A 20490-nucleotide genomic window follows, 5' to 3' on the forward strand; every position below is an offset into this window, starting at 1 on the left:
TACAAAATTAACTGGATACATTAGGCGGACTCTAAACCGGATCACACGTTTTAATTAGAAATAGCAAACATGCTTTCCACAGAGGTTATATGGTTATGGCCAATAAGGGGAGACCACGCTTTTGCTCGATTCACTCCCCAGAAAAGATGATAGCTGCAGGCTGAGTGTGACATTAGAGTGTGTATCAACCATAAATTAATTCATGTTAACTTATGCAATTGATGGAAGTATCTGCTTCAGATTAAACATTTAATCAGTCAATAATTTCATTTTCAAACATCTTAACTGTTCACTTGACATGTTTTATTTCCCTCCGAACTTCAATCTTCTATTTATTTGACTGATTGAGCCCCAGCGCATCTGATAACTCAGTCTCAGAACAATTCAGCATCATAATTAATTAAGACTAATACAGACGTGTGTTGCCTATATAGGCTACTTTATGGGAGAGGGTGACAGAGAGTCAGAGACACAAAGAAAATCAAATTAGATTTCTAATTAGAGCAAATCAAAGCAAAATCAAATAAACTGTACCAAAAATGATAGACAGACACAGATGATGGTCTGAACTCAGAATGGCTGAATATAGCCCATTTATAAAAATTGATATATGCGAGAAGACCAAAGAATGATCAATCTCAACCAAATACATTATTTAAAACACTGTTATTAAAACATACATAAATAAAACATTTGAGGTTAAAATGGAATCATTCCTCTTGTTCAAGTTTTCTCTCTTTTTATGACAAATTCTGCATCAGACAGTGCTTGTATGATAACTCCACAGCATATTTCTTTCCCATATCACAATTAACATGCCAGGTTGGCATTAATCTAGCTATATAATATGCATGTGCACGACTCCACAAAAAGGCATATAAAATATGAGGCAAGTTAACAAACATATGATGCAAGATAACAAATATACATTTGGTACAGTTATGTAGCAAATAAGATAATATACAACCAAAGACAATTTTAGACATGCAAAATACTAAAATGTTACTTTTGACCTTGTTTAAACATAAAACAGTGCATTTCAGATATTAATTGAGGTTAGAGGACAACACAATTGTGTGTGTCATGATGGAAATGCACTTAACTATTTGATAGTGTACAAATGGAACCAAAATGTCCATTTGGTTACATTTGTACACTCTCAGAGTGAACAACACTCAGGATGTTACTGTTAAGGTGGCCTCTTACACTAGCCGATTTTTAAAAATCTGAAATCTGATAGCACCATGCACATACTACAGGATAATCGGGCCCGATTATTTTATGCAGGACACACTACACGGTTTTAAAACTTGGGCGCAGCGCACCCAAGGATTTTCGGCCCTGAGGGAGTGGAGAGGAGAGGGGAGGGGAGGAGACTAGGAGGGGGGTTGAGGGGGCAGAGCAAATATCAAACATTCTTGATGTTGATCGGGCCAATCCCGATCGAGCAGATCGGAGGGATTACGATTGGATCTTTTATACACTCACACTAGACGATAATTTATGCCCGAGAATCACTCCCGATTGAGTCGGGCACCCCCCGAGCGTCAAAAATGCCCGATTATCGGCTAGTGTAAGGCCACCTTTAGTGAGTGGACCACTCAGGATGTGAGTTAAATGAACGTTAACTGAACTCGTTTTTAGCGTGTTCCTTCCCTTAAAATCCATGTTGCCTCTCTGTCTCGGCAGTGCATAGGTTCTTTGTAGACAGATGAGACAAGGGGCCATGCTCTTCTGCAACAGTGTTCATGTCTGCAAGAGGACACATGCTGTTTTTCTCAGTAATATTGAAACTTCCCAGCCGCTATAGGCTTTCTCCAACCTACACAGTAAAAGCGGGGATGTTACTTTAACTCTGAGAGTAGAAAACACATTCACACTCCGTCTGTGTTAAAGTAGCCTCAGTACCCAGGCTTTTATTTTCATTCGCAGTGTTAAAGTAACTCCCCATATTTGATTCTGTGTAGGGAACTGGACAGACACATTGTATGTGTGTCTTTTGTTGTGGTGAAGGGTGTGGTTGGACGCATATGTCTGTGGGTGTGCTGTGAGGGGGTACTGAGAGCAGAGTAGGCCTTCCTCATCTGTGGCGCTGTGTGCAGATTGGCTGGCTAGTAATACAAACTCAGTACTCCTCAAGATCTACCTCTCTGTCTAGGGAAGAAAGAAATTGATCCTCTGGGGTATGGACTTGCATCCCTGGGCTGAGAACAGCCTCTCCTCCTTGGGTACGTAAAGCATTGCTTTAGCCACTTCGTCCAGTGTACCCTCATCTGCCTCAAGACCTCGTGCAGTGTAGGCATCGTGTGCGCACAGCTTAATGTGACGATACTCCAGTGGCAGAAATGGCACAAAGAAGTCTATCAGGTGACCTGACATTAGCTCACTCTGAGAGAATCCACCTGCACAGGAAACAGTTATGCATAGATAATCTCAGACCAAACAACAGGTGTGTAAATACAGTGTAATAATAACCAAGACATTCCAAGGTAGCCTGGGCAGCATTCCTTTTCGGGTTTATGATCCGGTCGGGAGCGGATGCTATCATTATGTCATGTTGTAGTCATTGTTTTGTAGTCATCAGGCCGGAACCCTCAATCTGGAACTTCCTTTCCCTCAAACCGATTTTTCCCAATAAAAGCTGCAGGCTACGAGAGAACGAGACACGCTTTTATTGTTATTCTTCTGGTTTGAGGGAAAGGAAGTTTCAGATTGATGGTTCCGGTCTGATGACTACAAAACAACAGGGCCGGATCTACCATATGGGCACCAGGGTCCCCTCAAAAAAAAACAAAAAACAAAAAACGTTTTTTTTTTCCACAGAAAATGTCCCTGCTAATCCGAATTAAATAAATGGTGTCTAAAAAGATTAGTGTTTTATTGTTGCATTTGTTGGTGAGAAGGGCAGCTGAAAAGTGCAAATTGTGTGTGTAAAGCAGCAACAATGCGCTAGATTGGCTGTTACTCTGGGGGGGGGGGGGGTAGGCGACCGGAAATAGGCCAATATAACGGCATAAAACCCCAAAATGGCTCCAAAAAACAGCAAAAATGTTGCGCGCGGGTGAAGGGCCCCCCTTCGAGCTTCAGTGCCCAGGGGCCCTCAGAGGTGTTAATCCGGCCCTGCAAAACAATGACTACAACATGACGTAACGATATAATCTGCTCCCAACCGGATCACACAGCAATTTTGTAACACAGACCAGGTTTTACTCCGAGGTGGAAAACCTGGTGACGCGAGGTTAATTCCAAGGTAGTTAAAAATATATATTTTTAAGGGGCACTAGCCCCTCCTATGCCCAGCTTTGTGTCTGTGTGTACCACATTCCATGCTCAGTGGCTGAGAATGGAATGTGATGTATGATGATAAGAGCACCAATCACTTCACACAAGTGTGATTTCTTTTAAATAATCAACCATCCAGATGGTGACAGTATTTTGATAATAGAGAATCATGTCTCTATATTAATATGTTTAAGACCCCCCCGCTTGTGAACCCACATGAAACAGCTGGGCTCCCTTGTGAAAGTCAGTCTTTGCAAGAAGTGATGATGAAGTCACAAGTCAGAGTCAGTCAGAGAGTAATTTGTAGGACGCCATGCCATAATGACAATTAAATCGCTTGTATTCAACATTTATATGAATTTATCTCTATATTTATATGAAGTTATCGATAACATCATCACAAGACGTCGGTCATCTCCAAATTTGAGCACGGTTTCAGCCTGATCTGAGCTCCATTGACTAATGCTATAATATTAAAATGTAATATACTAAAAACAAAACAAAAATGTTAAAACTCTTATGTACCTTGGGAATCCATGGTTTCAGCTCGGAGCCGATGTTCTAGGTCTTCCATGCCAATGTCCTCGCGGTTCTGACCAGAGTGCCAAAAATCCAATGCGACATCATTGATTATTGCTCCACCTATGTTACTGATGAGAGAACAAACATTGCATTGGTTGTTGATGTTTGAGGCATGTAGGTTTGCCCACTAAATCTCATACCTATAATAACAGATATTGTTGTATCATAGTGAATGATCTATGATCACATATCTTGTCTGACTAATTTGATAATTCCTAGGTAAACTCCCCCCCTGTCAGGTGAAAAGAAGCAGCTTGGACTCCTCATGCATGGATGGAAGCATGACATCAGTCTGCTGCCCTCCCCAGGTTGGCAGAGGAAGTGTAGCGCCCAGGCTTACATTAGATAATTGACACTGGGTGAAAAAATGGGTTGCAAAACCGTGAGATAAAAAATATTTAAAAAAGGCATGCAGTGAGTAGAAAGAAATTATACCATTATTAGTGAGGACCGATATATAGAGATAAGCTTGTAAAACTTGTGTTCCTTTAAGTGTCATATGGGGTATACATTTCACTTTCGGGACTTGTATGGTACCTGCAGTTCAGTTTTACCTGAGGAAAAGGAAGATGGCTCTACGGTAGCTGACTCCATCTACATTGTCATAGTGATCCATGTACGGTTTGATGGCATCAATGAGGCCCGGATGGAGCTTCTCAGCTTCGTCAAAGATAAAGAGAGTCTGAGGGCAGCGCAAGACCATGTCCCGGATAGCCTCTCTCAGTTGGCCCTGGGAAGAGGGAAAAGAGTCCTTAACATTTATATTTCTATAGGTTAGGAGGAGGATTAGGCATAACATCTCCTGTGAGGTTATTTAGCCCCAATTTGAGGTGTTTACTGACAGACATTGACTTTAGGCCTGCAAGTGCTGCAACTATCGTCTCATTTTACTATTTCAATAATACATTTTTGAGAAGCATAAAAACTAAATAAATAAATACCAGTTAAAAAAATGTATGCTCCATTTCATTATTGTTCCTTTCATATCTTTCTTTTTTTCACCCAGGAACCAAGCACTGTGAAGTTCACATTTGTAGTTTTATCGTATTTATTTAAAAGGCTACTCTATATCCTGTATAATCTTGATTGAGTCGTGAACTGTGTCAACATCATTTTGAAATCCAGTGCAAAGATGATGTAAAATGTGGTGTACATAGGTCATAGCGTAGGTGCCCCGCTCTAATACAGTACCTAGTTGGAAGAATGCCTGCCTGGTTGACTAGTTCCAAAAAAGATGAAACCCTTCTCTACACAGGACATACAGTATACACAGGGCCAATATTGAATCTGAAGCATTCATTTATATAGCCCAGCAACAAGTATCCATGACCGTAATCATTCACATGCAAGGCCACAATAGGCTACTCTATTCGAAAACATTCTGATCAGAAAACAGTTCCATAGAACAAATTCCACATGGTTCTCTGGCATGGACTGATCATCTCTATGCCAACTGGGCTGTCTCACCTTGTACGAGTCCACCAGCCTGGCATGCGGGAAGTGGAAAGGGGCGATAAACAGGCGCACACATTCACTCTTCACCCCGTCTCGGTACAGGTTGTCAGCCAAAATCCGGGCAACAAAGTTCTTGCCCGTGCCAGACCAACCGTGGAAAGAGAGGGTGAGAGGCTTATTGGACTCTGGGTTGTCAACAAAACCTTGGACAGCCTTCAGAACCACAGACTGAGCTAGGTGCTGCCCATGGAGCTTCAACTGCAGGTCACTGGCAAGGCCTGCATGTGCACATTAAATTGAAATACACACACACACACACACACACACACACAAACCGTAATTTGAATTATGCAAAAGTCTAAACGTGCGTTTAATAATATTTAGAGCACATGCCTGATGCCCAATTAAAAAAAAAAATTAAGATTCGTCATTCGGGCATAATAAACTGGGAAAATACATGCAAAAAAAGAATATGTAACATGTCCGATACCTGTGATATTGTTAGTTATCCTGCAGTCCCCAGAATCACAGCACTGAACCAGGCTGCAATACCATTGATGAAGAAGGCTAATGTAGTCCTGAGGAAATCCTGCCCAAAGCTCCCGTGTAGGAACTGATAATCATTTACAATAAGCATTGTCAGATCGGGTAGTAGAGCACAAACAGTATAGCATGGCTACAATACATTAGAGTGCACGCTGGTGTGCGTTACAGCTGCCTTTAGCCAACGTTAATTTTAAGGGAATAATAAACGAGGCCAGCCGGTAAAAGAAGAATATATGACACTGTTCAAAATTCCTACCTTGTTGAGTAGCATCATCTTGATTTGGCTGACACTCCCCCTCCCATATATTACAGTAGATATAATTGAAATAGTACGTGGACGCGTTCGAAATGCTGTCAAATTGAAAGAAGTCTGCCTTTGTGGACACAGCCAAAAGTACAGGTACAAATAAGAGAAACATCGGTGATGCGGCCAATGTGTCCGTAAATGAAATGCAGAGTAGCCCAATTACTACGCTATGTCATCGTCCAGTCTCCTATCCATTTAAACGGCCTACGCGTTCTATTCTAGGACAAGCTCATAATGAGTTATTCCAGAGGCTCCATGGTGTTTGCGTCACATCCGGTCTATAGCAGTCGCTGATCTGGTAGTCAGTGGTTCCCAAGGTGGGGTCCGGGGACCCAGGGTTCCCCAGTGGGTGTGTAGGGGGGGGGTTATACAAACAATCGGAAACATTTGATCAACGTGGAGGTGCCTGGCAGTTTTCCCCCCTCTGATGGCCACAGCCAGAACCCGTTCTAGTAACCTCACCAGAAATTCCAAAGACAGTTACCATTCTTAAAGCTGTCAGTCACAAATATTAAACTCCTGAATAGAAATAAAGCCCCAAGGCAAACCCTAGTTTTAGACTTTCAGTCTCCACCAAGGATTAAAATCAAATTGTAGGTTTGAGCAACATGGCTGAGATCTGACAAGGAAAATCTAAGCAATAATAGATACTAAAAGTTTCATAGTGAGCTCAAGTAGTAAGGTTGAAAACATTTGTTTTAAACTACACCAAGCTTCAGACATGTAGTAAGACCAAAGTAACTGTCAAAAAGTAAGCAAGTATTCAATCAAGTGCATAGGTTTTTATTTTCATGCATTCCTTCTGTACAGCAGTTGAGCTGCTATATTATGTTTTGTTGACACAACACCACTGCAAGGCACATACAAAGACTTCAGGAATCCCCAGACAGCAACCTGATGAGACAACACAAAGAATGATCATTAACTAGCAACATGTAGCCACTGTACGTCTTTACATTTTCTACACAACCTCAGAATTATGGAACAGTAGTATAATCAAGGAATTCATTTGGCAGAATCTTGTCATCATAGGTTGCATAGGATTAAGTAGGCAAGTGGTTCCTGAACAAGTACCCAGAGCAAAACAAGCCTAATTTCATGTGTTAACTTTTGTTTAGGGATCTTCAAGATTGGGTATGCCTAGTGTAATCAAGTTTATAGAGGGCAGTTAACCCATAAGTGTGACCCAAACTCCTGGATTCAGATCTTTTTTGGCCTTTCTAGAGAATGCTTTGTGTAGGCTTCAATTTATTTTTTATAAAGCTTACCATGTCATTCCAAATTCCAGTCACCTTCATGAATACCCCAGACAGCAACCTGATGATAGATTGTAAAGATGGATCAGTAACTAGCAACATTTAGCAAACAGTCTTTACATTTTAAACAACCTCAGAACAATATGGAACGGTAGGAGTATAATCATGGAATTCATTTGGCAGAATCTTGTCATCATAGGTTTAATTGAGACAGAGCATCATGCAGCTAGTGACTCCTGAACAAATACCCATGATCCAAACTAAACTCACTCCACGGCGGCTTGGACTCGAGTTCCCACTTCGTAGGCTGACAACGGCAAATGGTCACTCTGCGGGCAGCCTATGAAGCATGCCAAGCTATACATTTGAGGGATTCCAATCAGCGCTAGAGCCAAGCCACCCAATTTCATTTAGTTAAGGTTCAGTTTAAGATTTGGTATGTCTAGTGTTTAATTATATGGGAATGGGAGTGCAGTAAACAGTGTAAATCCAAACTCCTGGATCTAGAGCTTATAGAAAATGGGTACTGGTACAAGAGCCACAAACAAATGAACAGGCTCTTTTGGCTATGCCATTCAAAGGCAAAGTGTAAACTTACCATGTCAATCCAGATTCCAGTCACCTGAAGGGAATAAACAGCAAGTTAGAAAATATTACCAATATATAAAAGAGGAATTCAATCTACAAAGGTTACTCAGTAAAGCCATTGTCCACACATTGATGTTCAGGTCAGACATTTGTAAAAACATCACTGAACCCATATAAAGCCATGACCTTTCAATTTAGTGTCTTACCTCAAAAGTTGTGCCATTCCAGACTGCCAAAATGTTGCCATTCCTGAAGAAAAGGTAGATATTAGAAAAGGCTGCAGATGTTGCACTCAAACTCATACCAGTACCGACCACTTCAGCTAGAGCTAATATTACACTGACTCCATGGTTTTGTCAGCATGTACTTTATCATCACATAGGTCAGATGAAAAACTTTAGAGCATGTACATCAGTACTCACATGGCCATGCCATGTCCTCACAATACTGTATGTCTAAAGTATGATACATACTTATATTGGATTCTTTAACTAGAATGAGGGCAGCTGGGAAAAAGATTTGTAACCCAATTTATATGCGTGAATATATATATATATTTTTTAATAGAGTTTCATCTCGTACCCAGCCATGCTAGGAAAAGATCCAATATAACCTGTTCTGAGACATGCACTACAGACTACTCACTTGGATGTTCTGGTATCCTCCACATCTTTCACAGTGCAATGGAATGGCACATCTGAAAAGCCAAAACGGGAGTAAAATATTAGCATTCTTAATTTTAAAGAATGATTAATGTGTACACTTTTAACAATCTAGATCAGTTAATAAAAGATAAATGTCCTCAAATGGATCAGAGACCTGATTCTGAATCATCACATCAAGATTGTCAAAGAAAAAGAACTGGGTGCTTAAATGGCCATACTTACCAAAACTGAAAACAACCTCTGTGGGTGAGTTGCAAATCACATTTCACCAACATCCTATAAAATAAATTTGCCATTAAACATGGTGCAGTTCAATTCATATGTATTCATTTCTATGGACAGGATTTTGATACCATCAGATAGGAGCGAAAGACTTTAGCTGCTTGTTCATCACAATTATCAGCTGAACTATGCAATCATCATTGTATCAAGAAATTAGTGTCAAGCACTTTAAAGTGATAATACCTACCAAAAGGCATATCTGGGGAGCTTCAATCAGAATCCTGTAACAGATTTGTCAATCAATACAGTGCAGTGATCATCGACTGGCTAACATAGACAGGATTGATACATCAGATAGGAGCGAAAGACTTAAGCTAATTGTTCATCACAGATATCAGCTGAACTATGCGATCATCATCGTATCATGCATAAACACCCTACAGTTGTAAATTGAAACTGACCTTCATATAAGCCGGAATCCTTGACTTCTAACTGGGGAGCCAGTCACCAGTCTAAAGAGGAAAGAAAATTAGCTTTGCATCCAATTAACCATGTACTGCATGCATGCTTGTTTTAGTACAGGCTATCAGAATGGTTGGCGTTTCCTCAGCAATAGTCAGATGTCCCTACCAACACTTATATTCATCATTTAAGCATGGATAATCGTTGCAATGGTTGTTGTAGGCCTATGGGCCTTAGCCTGTTGGCTAGTTAAGGTTAGTGGGTGAGGGTTGCAATTAAGACATGTCATCTAAATGAGTGCCTCGGGAACCCAGACGTTTTTATTTCCAGGGAGACATGCAAGATCAGCTATAGGCAAGTTAGCATTACCTGGGGAAATTACTGCCAAGCTTCACTTGACAAGTCATCATTCCTAGACAGTGATCTGCGAAATGAAACCAAAATGTTTGGTAAGAATTACACAAAAAAGTAACATGCAAGAGTTTTGTAGCATCTACTGCCATCAGGAAAACAAACATCTTTCATGATTTTCAGAGAGATTCCCATTGTTTTAACAAATCATCATTGACAGTTGAAGTACAGGCTAAAGATACAATATCCTCATTACCTGTTTTAGATACTTCAGCACTTATGGTTAGATTCTGTAAAAAAGCATAACCGGTTAACTGAATAACACCTTACTTTGCGATCACTTAATTACAAGTCACAACTTAAGTGCCTCAGAATCTGAGAAATTAGTGGTAAAGTTTCATCATCTTTGTCAAGAGTAGCAAATAATTGTCATCATTGTAGCACAGACAGTTTTACCATATTGTGACTATCAAGTAATACATACCATAAACCATGAGTCTCCTCACATCTTCAATCTCTCCAATACCTATTAAGGAAACTTGTTTAGTAAACAATGATGGATACTGGTAAGTTAGACATCTAAGTAAAGTCTCAGTATATAATTAGTCAGATATCACATCTGTCCACTACTCTTATATATGAATTCATCATCGACTTCAGTGTTGGAAGCTGAGCCATCATTTATTAGTCATGTACCTGTGTAGATTCCATGACTTGCATGCGCTTCTGTGACGATTCTTTGACTTGCATGTGCTGTGCAAGATGTTAAACCTGACAAGAAATTAGTGATGAGACAAGACTGTAGATTTAAGGAGGTGGCAAGTTAGACATCCAAGTAAAGTCTCAGTATATAATTAGTCAGCTATCACATCTGTCCACTACTCTTATATATGAATTCATCATCGACTTCAGTGTTGGAAGATTAGCCATCATTTATAGATCAAGATGTTAAACCCAACAAGAAATTGCACAATTAGTGATGAGACAACAAGACTGTAGATTTGAGGGTTAGGTTGTGTTTATAAAATTATAAAACTTTTCTACAGTTTTGAAATTCAGGTTAATAACCTGCAAACATCACTTTAGTATGTTTAGGGGATGGCATCTTGCTCTCGCATAAAATGCAGACCAGCCTCTCCTCTGTAGTGGGAATATAAAGAACGTTTTACCTAGTGGATGCAATCTTACACACGTATATGTACTTTTTGGCCAGAAATATTGTTTTTCCACTTACTCCACTGCGGCCTCTGATATTGCCAAGGGATAAACCTCATAGTTAATATTTTCCAGTCCAGTTAAAACAATGCCTTTCTGGACAAAAAGTACATACTATATGTGGTGGGGGGGACCAGAGTGCATCCACTAACGAAAGTAGGCTTTCTAATTAGTCTTTGTATTGGTGAAAAACGTGCTTTATATTCCCGCTACAGAAACGCTGGTCTGCATTTCATGCGAGAGCTAAGACGACATCTAAATGTTTGGGCTAGGCCAGAATTCGCATTAGGGCTATGGACCAGAGCTAACTTTAGGGTCGCTTACCTTAGGACCGCATCCATCTCGTTGTCAGTTGCAGGCCTTAAAAACAAGGTGAAAACAAACTTAGACAAATCCGTAAAACCACAACTATATACCGGTAGTCAAGACATATGGTACGTAAGCTTTTAGAATATTGCTCCATGCGATCAGAATGGTTGGCGTTTCCTCAACAATAGTCAGATGTCCCTACCAACACGTATATTCATCATTAAGAGCATGGTAATATGGTGCAATGGTTACTGTATGTGTATGAGCCATTCGGTCATTAGCTTGCAAGCTAGTTGACGAAGTGTGTTGGAAACACGTGGTGAAGCAGGCCTGCTAACGCTATAACAAACATTAAACCGGTTTAAAATTACAAACCGGCACGCACCTCAACAGTGACGCACGGCACAGGATAAGTAAACACATTAAATATGTACACAAAAAACAATCAATCGTTCATAATGGGTTAACGCTCGAAATCGTGCAAGGAAGACACGTATACCGTACCTTATAGAACAAGCAGAGAGGGGAAGAGGAGGATGTTCCGGGGCGGATGGTGTTTATATAGGGGAGCCGCATAGCCTTATGGGAAAGGGCGGTCCTCCTTTCTCTGATACATCCAGCTCAGAGCCGGCTCTGATCCAGCTCTAAAGGATACATCCTGCAGCTGCTGATTACGCGCACCAACTTGAGAGCGTAAAAATAAGTACAATAACATGTTAAACAATTTGAACACATTTTAATACGAAAATATTAAATGTCATGCAGTGTAACCGTAGAGTGTAACAGAAGTTCTGCCGGATGCCGTGGGAAGTTCTTCCTGATTGAATGGGAAAACATGGCAAATTCAGCGATTTAAGATGTTAATTGTTTCACCCCGGATTAAATGTCCGGGATGACCGGTACAGATATCTGTAGTTCTCTGGGAATTTACTTTTTTGATACGATAATGCGAAAAGGGTAATCTTCAGTCATGTCTTTTGTCTTCACTGCACATGGTGGACCCTCTTGTAAACAAGTGTAATGCTTAATTGGGTCGTCCACTCAGTCTTCGTCTTTGTATTGAGTTTGTGCTTGAAATGTACTGTAATTCTGCAAACTGTTAATAAATATTTCAATCAATCTACCCATCCCGTGAGCTAATACTGTATTCATAGGCGACCATTTCCAAGGGTGCGCTCGTTTTACCCCGCCGGCTACTAATAGTAGCAAATATCGCATCCCGTGAGGCTGCTACACGGATGCTTTCAATTGCACCACCTACTATTCCTTAGCAGTGCAGTAATACGATTCTGATTAAAACCTCTCATAATCTGCTTGTTTACAGTGGACAAGTCCATTTCCCAGTAAATGTAAATATCTGGCCTAAAGATTGACACCTCTTTATTGATAATAATGCCCTTACACCATTGGCCACAAAATCATGCTGAACAAAAAAAAACTTGTCATCATGTGCTAGGTTTGTAAAGTAAATACAATAGCCTACCTCGAGTAAATTCATGGAGATTTAATAGGCCTATTATGCATCAACAAACAGGAAACTTTGATACAATCAATGGTTATGATCAGAATGAAATAAAAAATACATTTTGTATTGATTGCTATCAAGCAATACCGATATTGAAATGTGTGGCAAAGCCTCAATTCAATATAATTTACAGACAACATGAAGGGGGGGAAGTAATGGCTTTGAATTTTGTACAACCTCTGCTAATTTTAATTGGCATATTCCTAGAAAACTGATTTTGACAGATGATAAATTAAATTGAACTGTTACAGTACAACCTGCATGTTGAGATTTTCACCATAGGATATCAATGGGTAGGCACACATCACCAAAATATGCATAATTATAATTCCCGTAGTCAAAACCACCTTTTAAGAGACTCCCAAGGACAAATTGTGAATCAACGTGCTTTATCAACTAGTCAAATACAGCATCTATGAGGAACAATCAACAAAACCTCAGTCGTTGAAATATCCAAGGTAACATTGCACACTGAATATCTCAGTAAACTTCTAAAATATATCACTCTTGGTCTCTCATATCACATGAAAAGTCAACATTTTAAGGGCTTTATTCCAAAATACTGTATATGCATTTAGAAAAAAACCTACCTGAAACGTATTACTCAATACTTCACAGAATTATTTCTGCCTCAGACGTGTTATTGTGTAAGCAAATGTTATAAGCTAGTAGGCTACCTAACAAATAGTATTTCTTAATGAGCAGCTTATTTATGCCAGCAATGTCATCACACTTTAGAAGAGAGGGCCATCATTTTCTTTGTAACTCCACATTAAGATGTGACTAACGTTGGTATGTATGGGAGATTTAACTATGATTGCACTAGGTTGGGGCAGTAAGCCATTTTTTGGTTGGTCATATGTTTGATAGAAAAACATTATACATAGGCTAATATGCCAGCCAACAAGACCAAAACAATTAGGACTCATTACCGTTAAAAACAGTTGGTGTGTCTCAAAAGCTTGTATTTGCATCCTCGTTTCCGCTCAACACACATTGATTTCTGCAAGCAATGTGTTTTGAAAGAATTGACTAGGTAAGAGGAGGGATAGAATAAGACACAACTTTAATGACTTGCCCTTCTCTAACCTCATCACCTGGCTATTAAATAAACTGTAAACGCTACAGTACGAGTAAACAATCATATGGCCATAAATGGCTTTAAAACCCACCAGGGAACATTTCGAAACCAATACCTGTGGACCATAACTCCATAAGAGAGTCAAAGAGACTCTTGTGTCTCGTTTCCTACACATTTTGGAGCTCATACAAATGCAGTCAATGTATAATTTTATCCATTGATGACCAATACAAAAACAGCTTTATATATTGCCTACATCTTAACAAATCTATCACAGCTTTTGTCCAGTCTGTTTGTAGAACCTACAGCTTAACTCAGGGCTTGCGTTTGGATAGCAGCATAGACAGAAAAAGGATGTTGAAGCATTAACCACTTTAGCCCCATTTTATACTCACGGCGGTGTTGCAGAGAGAAAAAAGCAGATCTACAAGCTCACACAACTAATCACATGTGACACATTGTGAACTTGTAGATTCTCGCCTATAATTACATGCCCGAAATAGGGACGGTAGGGTTAAATATGGTTAATCTATAAGCAGAGGCAATGTTGGTGCATGAGAAACGGGGTCAGAATGTCAAAATTAAAGTGGAATGATTATCCTCAAGTATTTTTTAACTATTCAAAGAATGAAAAAAAAGAGAAAATAAAAAAAGAATATATATTTATATATTGATCATACATATCTATATATAAACAACAGTTGTAACTAGTTGTAGGCAAGTGGCAAAATCCTCCCCCACCCTGTTGTGATGATTGAGTTCCACCACGGTATGAAGCTGTCAGACACTTGGGAGGGGGACAGCAGCTTTCTTTCCTCAGTCACCAGATTCCCTGAGATGTAGAATGCTGTTTTGTTTGTTGAGGTGTGTTTATGATCTGAACGGCATCAGCTCCACCCAAACAAATGGAGAGGGCTTCTTGCGTACGTCATGTGGAACTGCTGAAGGACTGTGTTGAGGTTGAGAGATGGCACACAGAGGAAGTGGAGATCCATGGAAAGTCCCATCTCAGCTCTGCATCAGGTGGTCTTACGGTGGGAGGGTGGAGCAGTATCGATGGTGGTGGAGGTGGAGTTGACCAAACGAGTGGAGGAGCGTTACTAATTTTCGTTATACATCTTTGAGTTTTTTCCCCCCCCATTGAATTCATTCAACATTGTTTTATCGTCAAATGCAAAGCTGTGTACATATTCAATCATCAGTCAGTCATTCCAAGGCTTGGATAAGAAGTGGTTTGCAAAAGAGTTCTTATGAAGACTCTGTGGTGTGGTGTGTGTGTGTGTGTGTTGAGTGTGTCAGGTTGTGTGCCGTCTTCCCTAGTACCCTTGAGAAGCTAATCTCTTTAGTAGAGGCTCATCATAGATCCAGCACTCTCCATCCTCATGGAACAACTTGAAAAGAGGAGAACAAAGTATCATAACCATGATTCAAGACATTTAAAGTGCACTCTTTTTAATTTAGTTAAACAAATTCAATTCTAAATAGCCCTAAAAAAAACCCGACATCATATGGAGCATAATTTTATAATTACATGACCAACTTAGCGATTTGACTACTACTGAAGGAAAAGATCTGAACTGTCCATATATCAGGAGTAATAAAGACATACAGTATGGCCAGCCCGATCAACAGCTGGTCAGCAACATGGGTTTCTGAATTGTCACATGACCCATGGACAAATGAAGAACCGTTTAGATGGTGAGTAAGCCTCACCCTCGTCTCCCACTGTTGTTCATTCTCCTTCCTCTCTCTGGCCTCAGCTCTCTGTTTCTCCTCGAGCCGATGTTTGGCTTCTGTCGCTGCATCGATGTACTTCAGTTTCAGGTTCAGTGTCACGTCTTTCCACAGGCTGAAGGGTCAAGATATAAATACACAAAAAGAGACCATTTCGTTTTCATGAGTAGGGTATAGGAGAAGATCACTATGGTTTGGTATGGTTTTAATAACATAGTATTTGTGAAATGTACCACAAAGACACTCTTTCCTGGGTACTTTACATCAGTAAAATGTTGAGAACCTGATGTTCTTCAGTGAGACTGCAGTCCAGCTGTTAATTACGCCAGGGCTCCACTGGGCGCGTCGCGTCTCCGTCGTGTCCTGCTCGTGTCATGACAACGTCAACGTCACGCTAGAGGTGCTCCACCGCGGGCCTTTGAAAACTGCGCGTCAGCAACATTATTTTATGTTGCTGTCAACGCGTGCATGCGTCAAAAAACGAACCGGGGCAATTTTTTTGTCACCGAACGCAGCACAACGCAACGCAACGCGGGCAGTGGAGCCACCCTCCATTGATTAAAAGGGCACATTCCCGACATTGTTGCGCCCAGTGGAGCCCTGGCGTTAGAGGACAGGCAACAGGTCCCACGCTAATGATAGTACACATGGATATTGCTGTGGAAATTCCACAATGTATGAGATGAGTGTGTGTTATTCTCTTGGTATTTTTAAGCCTTTATTTTAAAGTGACAGTGGAAAGAAGAGAAATGTGAATTTAAAAGTGACAGTGGAGAGAAGAGAAATGTGAATAGAGAGTAAGGGAATTAATCATCTTCCACAAATGGTCCAGCTGACTGGGAATCAAAAACCAGGGACTCATGGAACAGAGTACTGGGCCCAGGTGGTACTTCCCCTAACTCGTTAGGCTGCCTTTGTGGTTATCTAATAATAATGTTTGTAAACAGGAGAAATGTCCAGAACTGTGCATATGCGTTAATAACAAGACCAGGTGCAATGACAGCAAAGCTTGATACTCATTACTTAATGTTCATAAAGTGTCGGATTCAAAGTTATAATTTCCCCATAGCAATATGATCACTCATTCTCACCAGCGAGACTCATATTCCAGCTGGTCCTCCAGCTTCCGAACCTTCTTTTTAATGAGTCCCATCTTTTTAGTATCTATGAACAAGGAGTTCTCCTGCCAGAATAAAAAAGAAAAAACAGCAGTTAAGAGATGATAACGAATCAGCAGTGTTTGGAGAGGATCTGCTTGCCAATTACACCTTTGTCAGGATACCTTGACGTGAAAAGTATCAAAATCTAAAATCCAATAAATCAACCTACCCCAGATGCCCACTTGGCAAACATCACTCCATTCCACTCTCCCTCTATGGAGCAGAAAGACTTCTTATCGTTAGGCCCACTGCAAAAAGCACATGAGAAGAACAATGCTTGTTTTAATTCAAATGCCTAAAAAGTAGGTAATTTGGTCCTTTGAAGCGTTTTAAATGCCATTGGCCCACGTAATTTCACACATTTAATACTACACGGAATTAAGCGCCCTCCTGACGATATTGCAGAGAGAACTAATGCAAACCAACTCTCAAGTCGAAGGTTTATAGTTGAGGCCATGTGTGAAATTATGGACAGACTTAAGGGCATGTGTTCACACTATCTTTTTTACATTCAAAAGGATGGTGGGGGGGGGGGGGGGGTTGGGGCAAAAAACCTTTAGTGTAACATTTTTGAGAAATGCTCTAGGCCACCTTTTATCAGCTGACCAAACACGATATACTCAACTGTGTGTCTCAAGATTGCTGGTTCAACCCTCCACAACATGTCTTCAAATTGCCCCTAGCTTAGCCTGAAGTAAGTTTTAAAACAAGCATCATCCAAATGGAGGTCATGGTCGAGGTTGTGGAAGATTTTCAGCAGAAAATGCCCTTAATGGCCCCTACACACTGTAGGAGTTTTAAAGTTGTTGGCGAGTCATCAGATCGTTATGTATTTCACACTACAGGACACACTAAATCGACTGTCATTATATCTGTGTGGCTTTCACACTAAACAATTGGTCACAGACTAGGCATCACACACTGCAAATGTTCACCAAGATGCGATCCAGACCCGATACATATAGGCTACATAATTTATTCCAATTCATTTTTACATCTCACGTACGTGCAGGGTGCCATACAAGCGCGAGACCCAAGATACAATGTCCAGTCGGGGAGAGAGCCAAATATCAAACCTGCTAGATATTCAGAACCGGTCGGGAAGGCGTCAGCGAGCGCTTTCATCAGCACTGGATCTTCTCACAGCTCCTTTCACACACCGCGAGCAAAACCTCTGCGATCAAAGCCCGATCTTGCGTCAGATTGGGAGTTTTGTCGGCGAGCGCAAAAAACGATCCCAACAGCATAATCTGAGCAAATAACGTGCAGTGTGTACGAGCCATTAGGCAGTGCTTTTTCTGCTTAACAGGCGAGTAGTGTGAACAGATCCTAAATTAACAATTTTATTATATTTTTTAGGATGACACAGAAACCCATTAAAACGGTGCTACACAATTTGAGAGGAGACCTCTTACAAAATTTCTGCAGTGACCCGGTGTTTCTTGCCACCGTAGAAAGGCTTGGTATGGAACACAATGTTGGCACTGTAGCCCGTCTTGGAGCAGTTGATGGTACACTCCCCACCCAGCTCCACCCATGGCACCGTCAGGATTGATCTGAAGAGATAGAAACAAGCGCCACGGTCGCCCGACAAAGTAAAAGTAAAGATAGACAAAGTAAAAGTAAAGATAGTCTACTATAATTAAAGACACCATAAGATACAATTTTTCTCATTCACATTATTTATTCTGTAAAGCACTAACTTGTGGTGTTACATAGAACTTAAAAACCCTTTGTAAATAAATTGGTAGATGTTATAACTAATATTAATAATAATAATAAGTACCTGCCGTAACCATTAGGGAAAGTGAGGATGTAGTGTTCGTCATGTTCCAAACATGATACGCAGCCTAGATCACATACAGGAAAACATAAATGAGTGTTACACACAGCACAACCCTTTTTGTTTAAAATGTGTAGCTATTCATGAAAGTGATTTAAACTTTTCATTGTGTAAGCGAATCCTATATACCTTGGCCGATATTGTGGACACCTATTGACATCCCTAGGAATTTCGACTTAGTCCAGATGTGAGCGTTGAACTGGATTTTCTTACTGTAACACTCTGCGTAAAATGCAGAAACTGGGGAAAAGAGGGTGGAGATGTTTTCATCGCCATCCAGGTTATCACCAAATCAAAGCATTCCAGTGACATTGTATAAATGTTTAAGACAGGCTTCAATGCCAGGAGGGGACGTGAGAGGGTCAGATACTCACTGGGAGGGTGGTGAGAGACCTGCTCTGCTACAAAACACACACTGTTGGGCGAAGACCATGGAAGTGGACCATCTGATAGTGTCTCCTGTAAGGAAGGAAAGTTTAACAAATAATGAATAAAAGGGGGGGGGGGGGGGGGATACAAAATGTACATAACATATTGCATTCATATTGTAATGTAATATTCAGTACCTAATTATAATACTCATTCAGTGTGACAAGAAAGAAACAACATCCACCTGCTGATTGACTGCAGGCAGGGGCAGAGTGGGTTGACTGGGTTCCTCTGTCTCATCGGGCAGATCCCAGTGGCAGTAGAAGACCTCCCCCAGGATGGGGTTGTAGGGCTTCTTGGCTACCGAACCTTTCCTCCCTGCATGGAACGCTGACAGGTACCATTTCACCACCTGTACGATGCGGTCCCGGGGCTCCTCCTGGTCAGCAATGCTACAGGGGGCACAGAGCGGAAGTCACACACTTGTACTTTAAATATCTCAAAACATTAGCACTTCTGTAAAAAAAAAGAAAAGAAAGATAAGATAAGTACCAGATGGGTGGGATTGGTCATATCAGGACAATTAAGATATTGTTATGGTTTCTTTTTTTTAGGGCAACAACAACAGAGGAACCAATGCCTGTCTTCATGGAACGGCACTGAAGTAAGTGACATACCTGACAAATAAGTCGGGATGTGCAAAGAAGTCTGCATACATTTCTAATAAAGACCTCCTCTCCAAGATGAAAGTTGGTAAGACCACCTGTGAAATGTTAAGAAATATTATTACACACTATTGAAACACGCAGAAGACGAATGCCAATAAACACAGAACCAAGTATCCTTTTCTGTCTCGATGAGAGAGGCCTCTTCCATCTACCTGCACATTTGTCAAAGACAAGGGTAGACCAGTATCTTAATATGTAATTATTTTAAAATGTTCATACATTTTCAAAAATAGCGGAAATAGAACATCTACAAGCTCACACTCGGCTTCTAGATCGACTATGTCCACAATTTTCTACAAATGTCGAGTATAAAATTATTTATTTTGGCATGGTACATTATTTATTTTGGTCATTGTGCCAATTTTCATTGAAACACACAACTAAGTCATTAATCATTAAGTAAGATTGCATGACAGCCTTAGACACAGGAATGTAGGTGCATTACCTTGGTGAGGTCCATGCCCAGTCGGACCTGAGACAACAGGTGCATGATGACACTTTTGTGCTCCTCCACCGACTCGCACTCGCCAATGTCTTCATGGTCATCATGGCTGTCAAATTGATCTGTCAACAACAGCAGAGGGCAGGTTACAATCACATCCAGTGATATCACAAGGTTCACACTCTAGCACTTTCATATCCTAAATATCGCTCTGGTTTGAGTAATATCTTTAAGGATTCACCTACCTGCATCTGTGGTGCCGTTGGACATGGATGAGTTGAGTGATTCATTGGTGTCAGGTCGTTTCAGCACTGTTCCCTCATCACCAAGTGGCAAGGTTGTTGGAGGCCCCAAAGGACTGATAAAAT

General features: G+C 40.6%; 2 protein-coding genes and 1 long non-coding RNA gene across 6 annotated transcripts in view; all 3 read right to left on the reverse strand.

Annotated features, from left to right (window-relative positions):
- Window positions 1-656: 656 nt before the first annotated feature.
- Window positions 657-6348, reverse strand: tor3a (torsin family 3, member A). Its single transcript, XM_083766455.1, has 6 exons — window positions 6122-6348; window positions 5810-5932; window positions 5332-5597; window positions 4419-4594; window positions 3808-3932; window positions 657-2402 (listed from the first exon to the last, which is right to left on the reverse strand). Exons 1-6 carry the CDS (start codon window positions 6282-6284, stop codon window positions 2155-2157), a joined length of 1101 nt encoding a protein of 366 aa, XP_083622581.1. The 5' UTR covers window positions 6285-6348; the 3' UTR covers window positions 657-2154.
- A 586-nt stretch (window positions 6349-6934) lies between these two features.
- Window positions 6935-11762, reverse strand: LOC310860232. The gene is made up of 14 exons (XR_014569357.1): window positions 11745-11762; window positions 11256-11291; window positions 10413-10487; window positions 10201-10242; window positions 9973-10006; window positions 9735-9789; window positions 9365-9415; window positions 9151-9184; window positions 8904-8957; window positions 8662-8713; window positions 8223-8265; window positions 8027-8050; window positions 7441-7489; window positions 6935-7066 (listed from the first exon to the last, which is right to left on the reverse strand). It is a non-coding gene; the product is annotated as an uncharacterized lncRNA (long non-coding RNA).
- Window positions 11763-12724: 962 nt separating this feature from the next.
- The window catches only part of osbpl9 (oxysterol binding protein-like 9), a 43604-nt gene continuing 35838 nt past the window's right edge, over window positions 12725-20490 (reverse strand). For all 4 annotated transcript variants that reach the window (XM_083767642.1, XM_083767641.1, XM_083767643.1 and 1 more), the window contains 12 exons: window positions 20368-20480; window positions 20126-20244; window positions 19630-19715; window positions 19197-19404; window positions 18958-19042; window positions 18713-18823; window positions 18527-18590; window positions 18156-18296; window positions 16910-16988; window positions 16672-16763; window positions 15560-15695; window positions 12725-15237 (listed from right to left, as the gene is read on the reverse strand). In XM_083767642.1, coding sequence (XP_083623768.1) covers window positions 15163-15237; window positions 15560-15695; window positions 16672-16763; window positions 16910-16988; window positions 18156-18296; window positions 18527-18590; window positions 18713-18823; window positions 18958-19042; window positions 19197-19404; window positions 19630-19715; window positions 20126-20244; window positions 20368-20480 — 1309 coding nt within the window. In that variant the 3' untranslated portion in view covers window positions 12725-15162. The remainder of the gene's footprint in view (window positions 15238-15559; window positions 15696-16671; window positions 16764-16909; window positions 16989-18155; window positions 18297-18526; window positions 18591-18712; window positions 18824-18957; window positions 19043-19196; window positions 19405-19629; window positions 19716-20125; window positions 20245-20367; window positions 20481-20490) is intronic.

This window comes from Protomyctophum parallelum (genome assembly GCF_964188405.1).
Source record: "Protomyctophum parallelum genome assembly, chromosome: 6".
NCBI classification, from domain to species: domain Eukaryota; kingdom Metazoa; phylum Chordata; class Actinopteri; order Myctophiformes; family Myctophidae; genus Protomyctophum; species Protomyctophum parallelum.

Coding starts and splice junctions, on each gene's coding strand:
- tor3a (XM_083766455.1), bottom strand. CDS start 6,284: ATGTTTCTCTTATTTGTACCTGTACTTTTGGCTGTGTCCACAAAGGCA. Junction 4,595..5,331: donor GGCTGGTGGACTCGTACAAG/GTGAGACAGCCC, acceptor CCCTCTTCCCAG/GGCCAACTGAGAGAGGCTAT. Junction 2,403..3,807: donor TGAAACCATGGATTCCCAAG/GTACATAAGAGT, acceptor TTTCCTGTGCAG/GTGGATTCTCTCAGAGTGAG.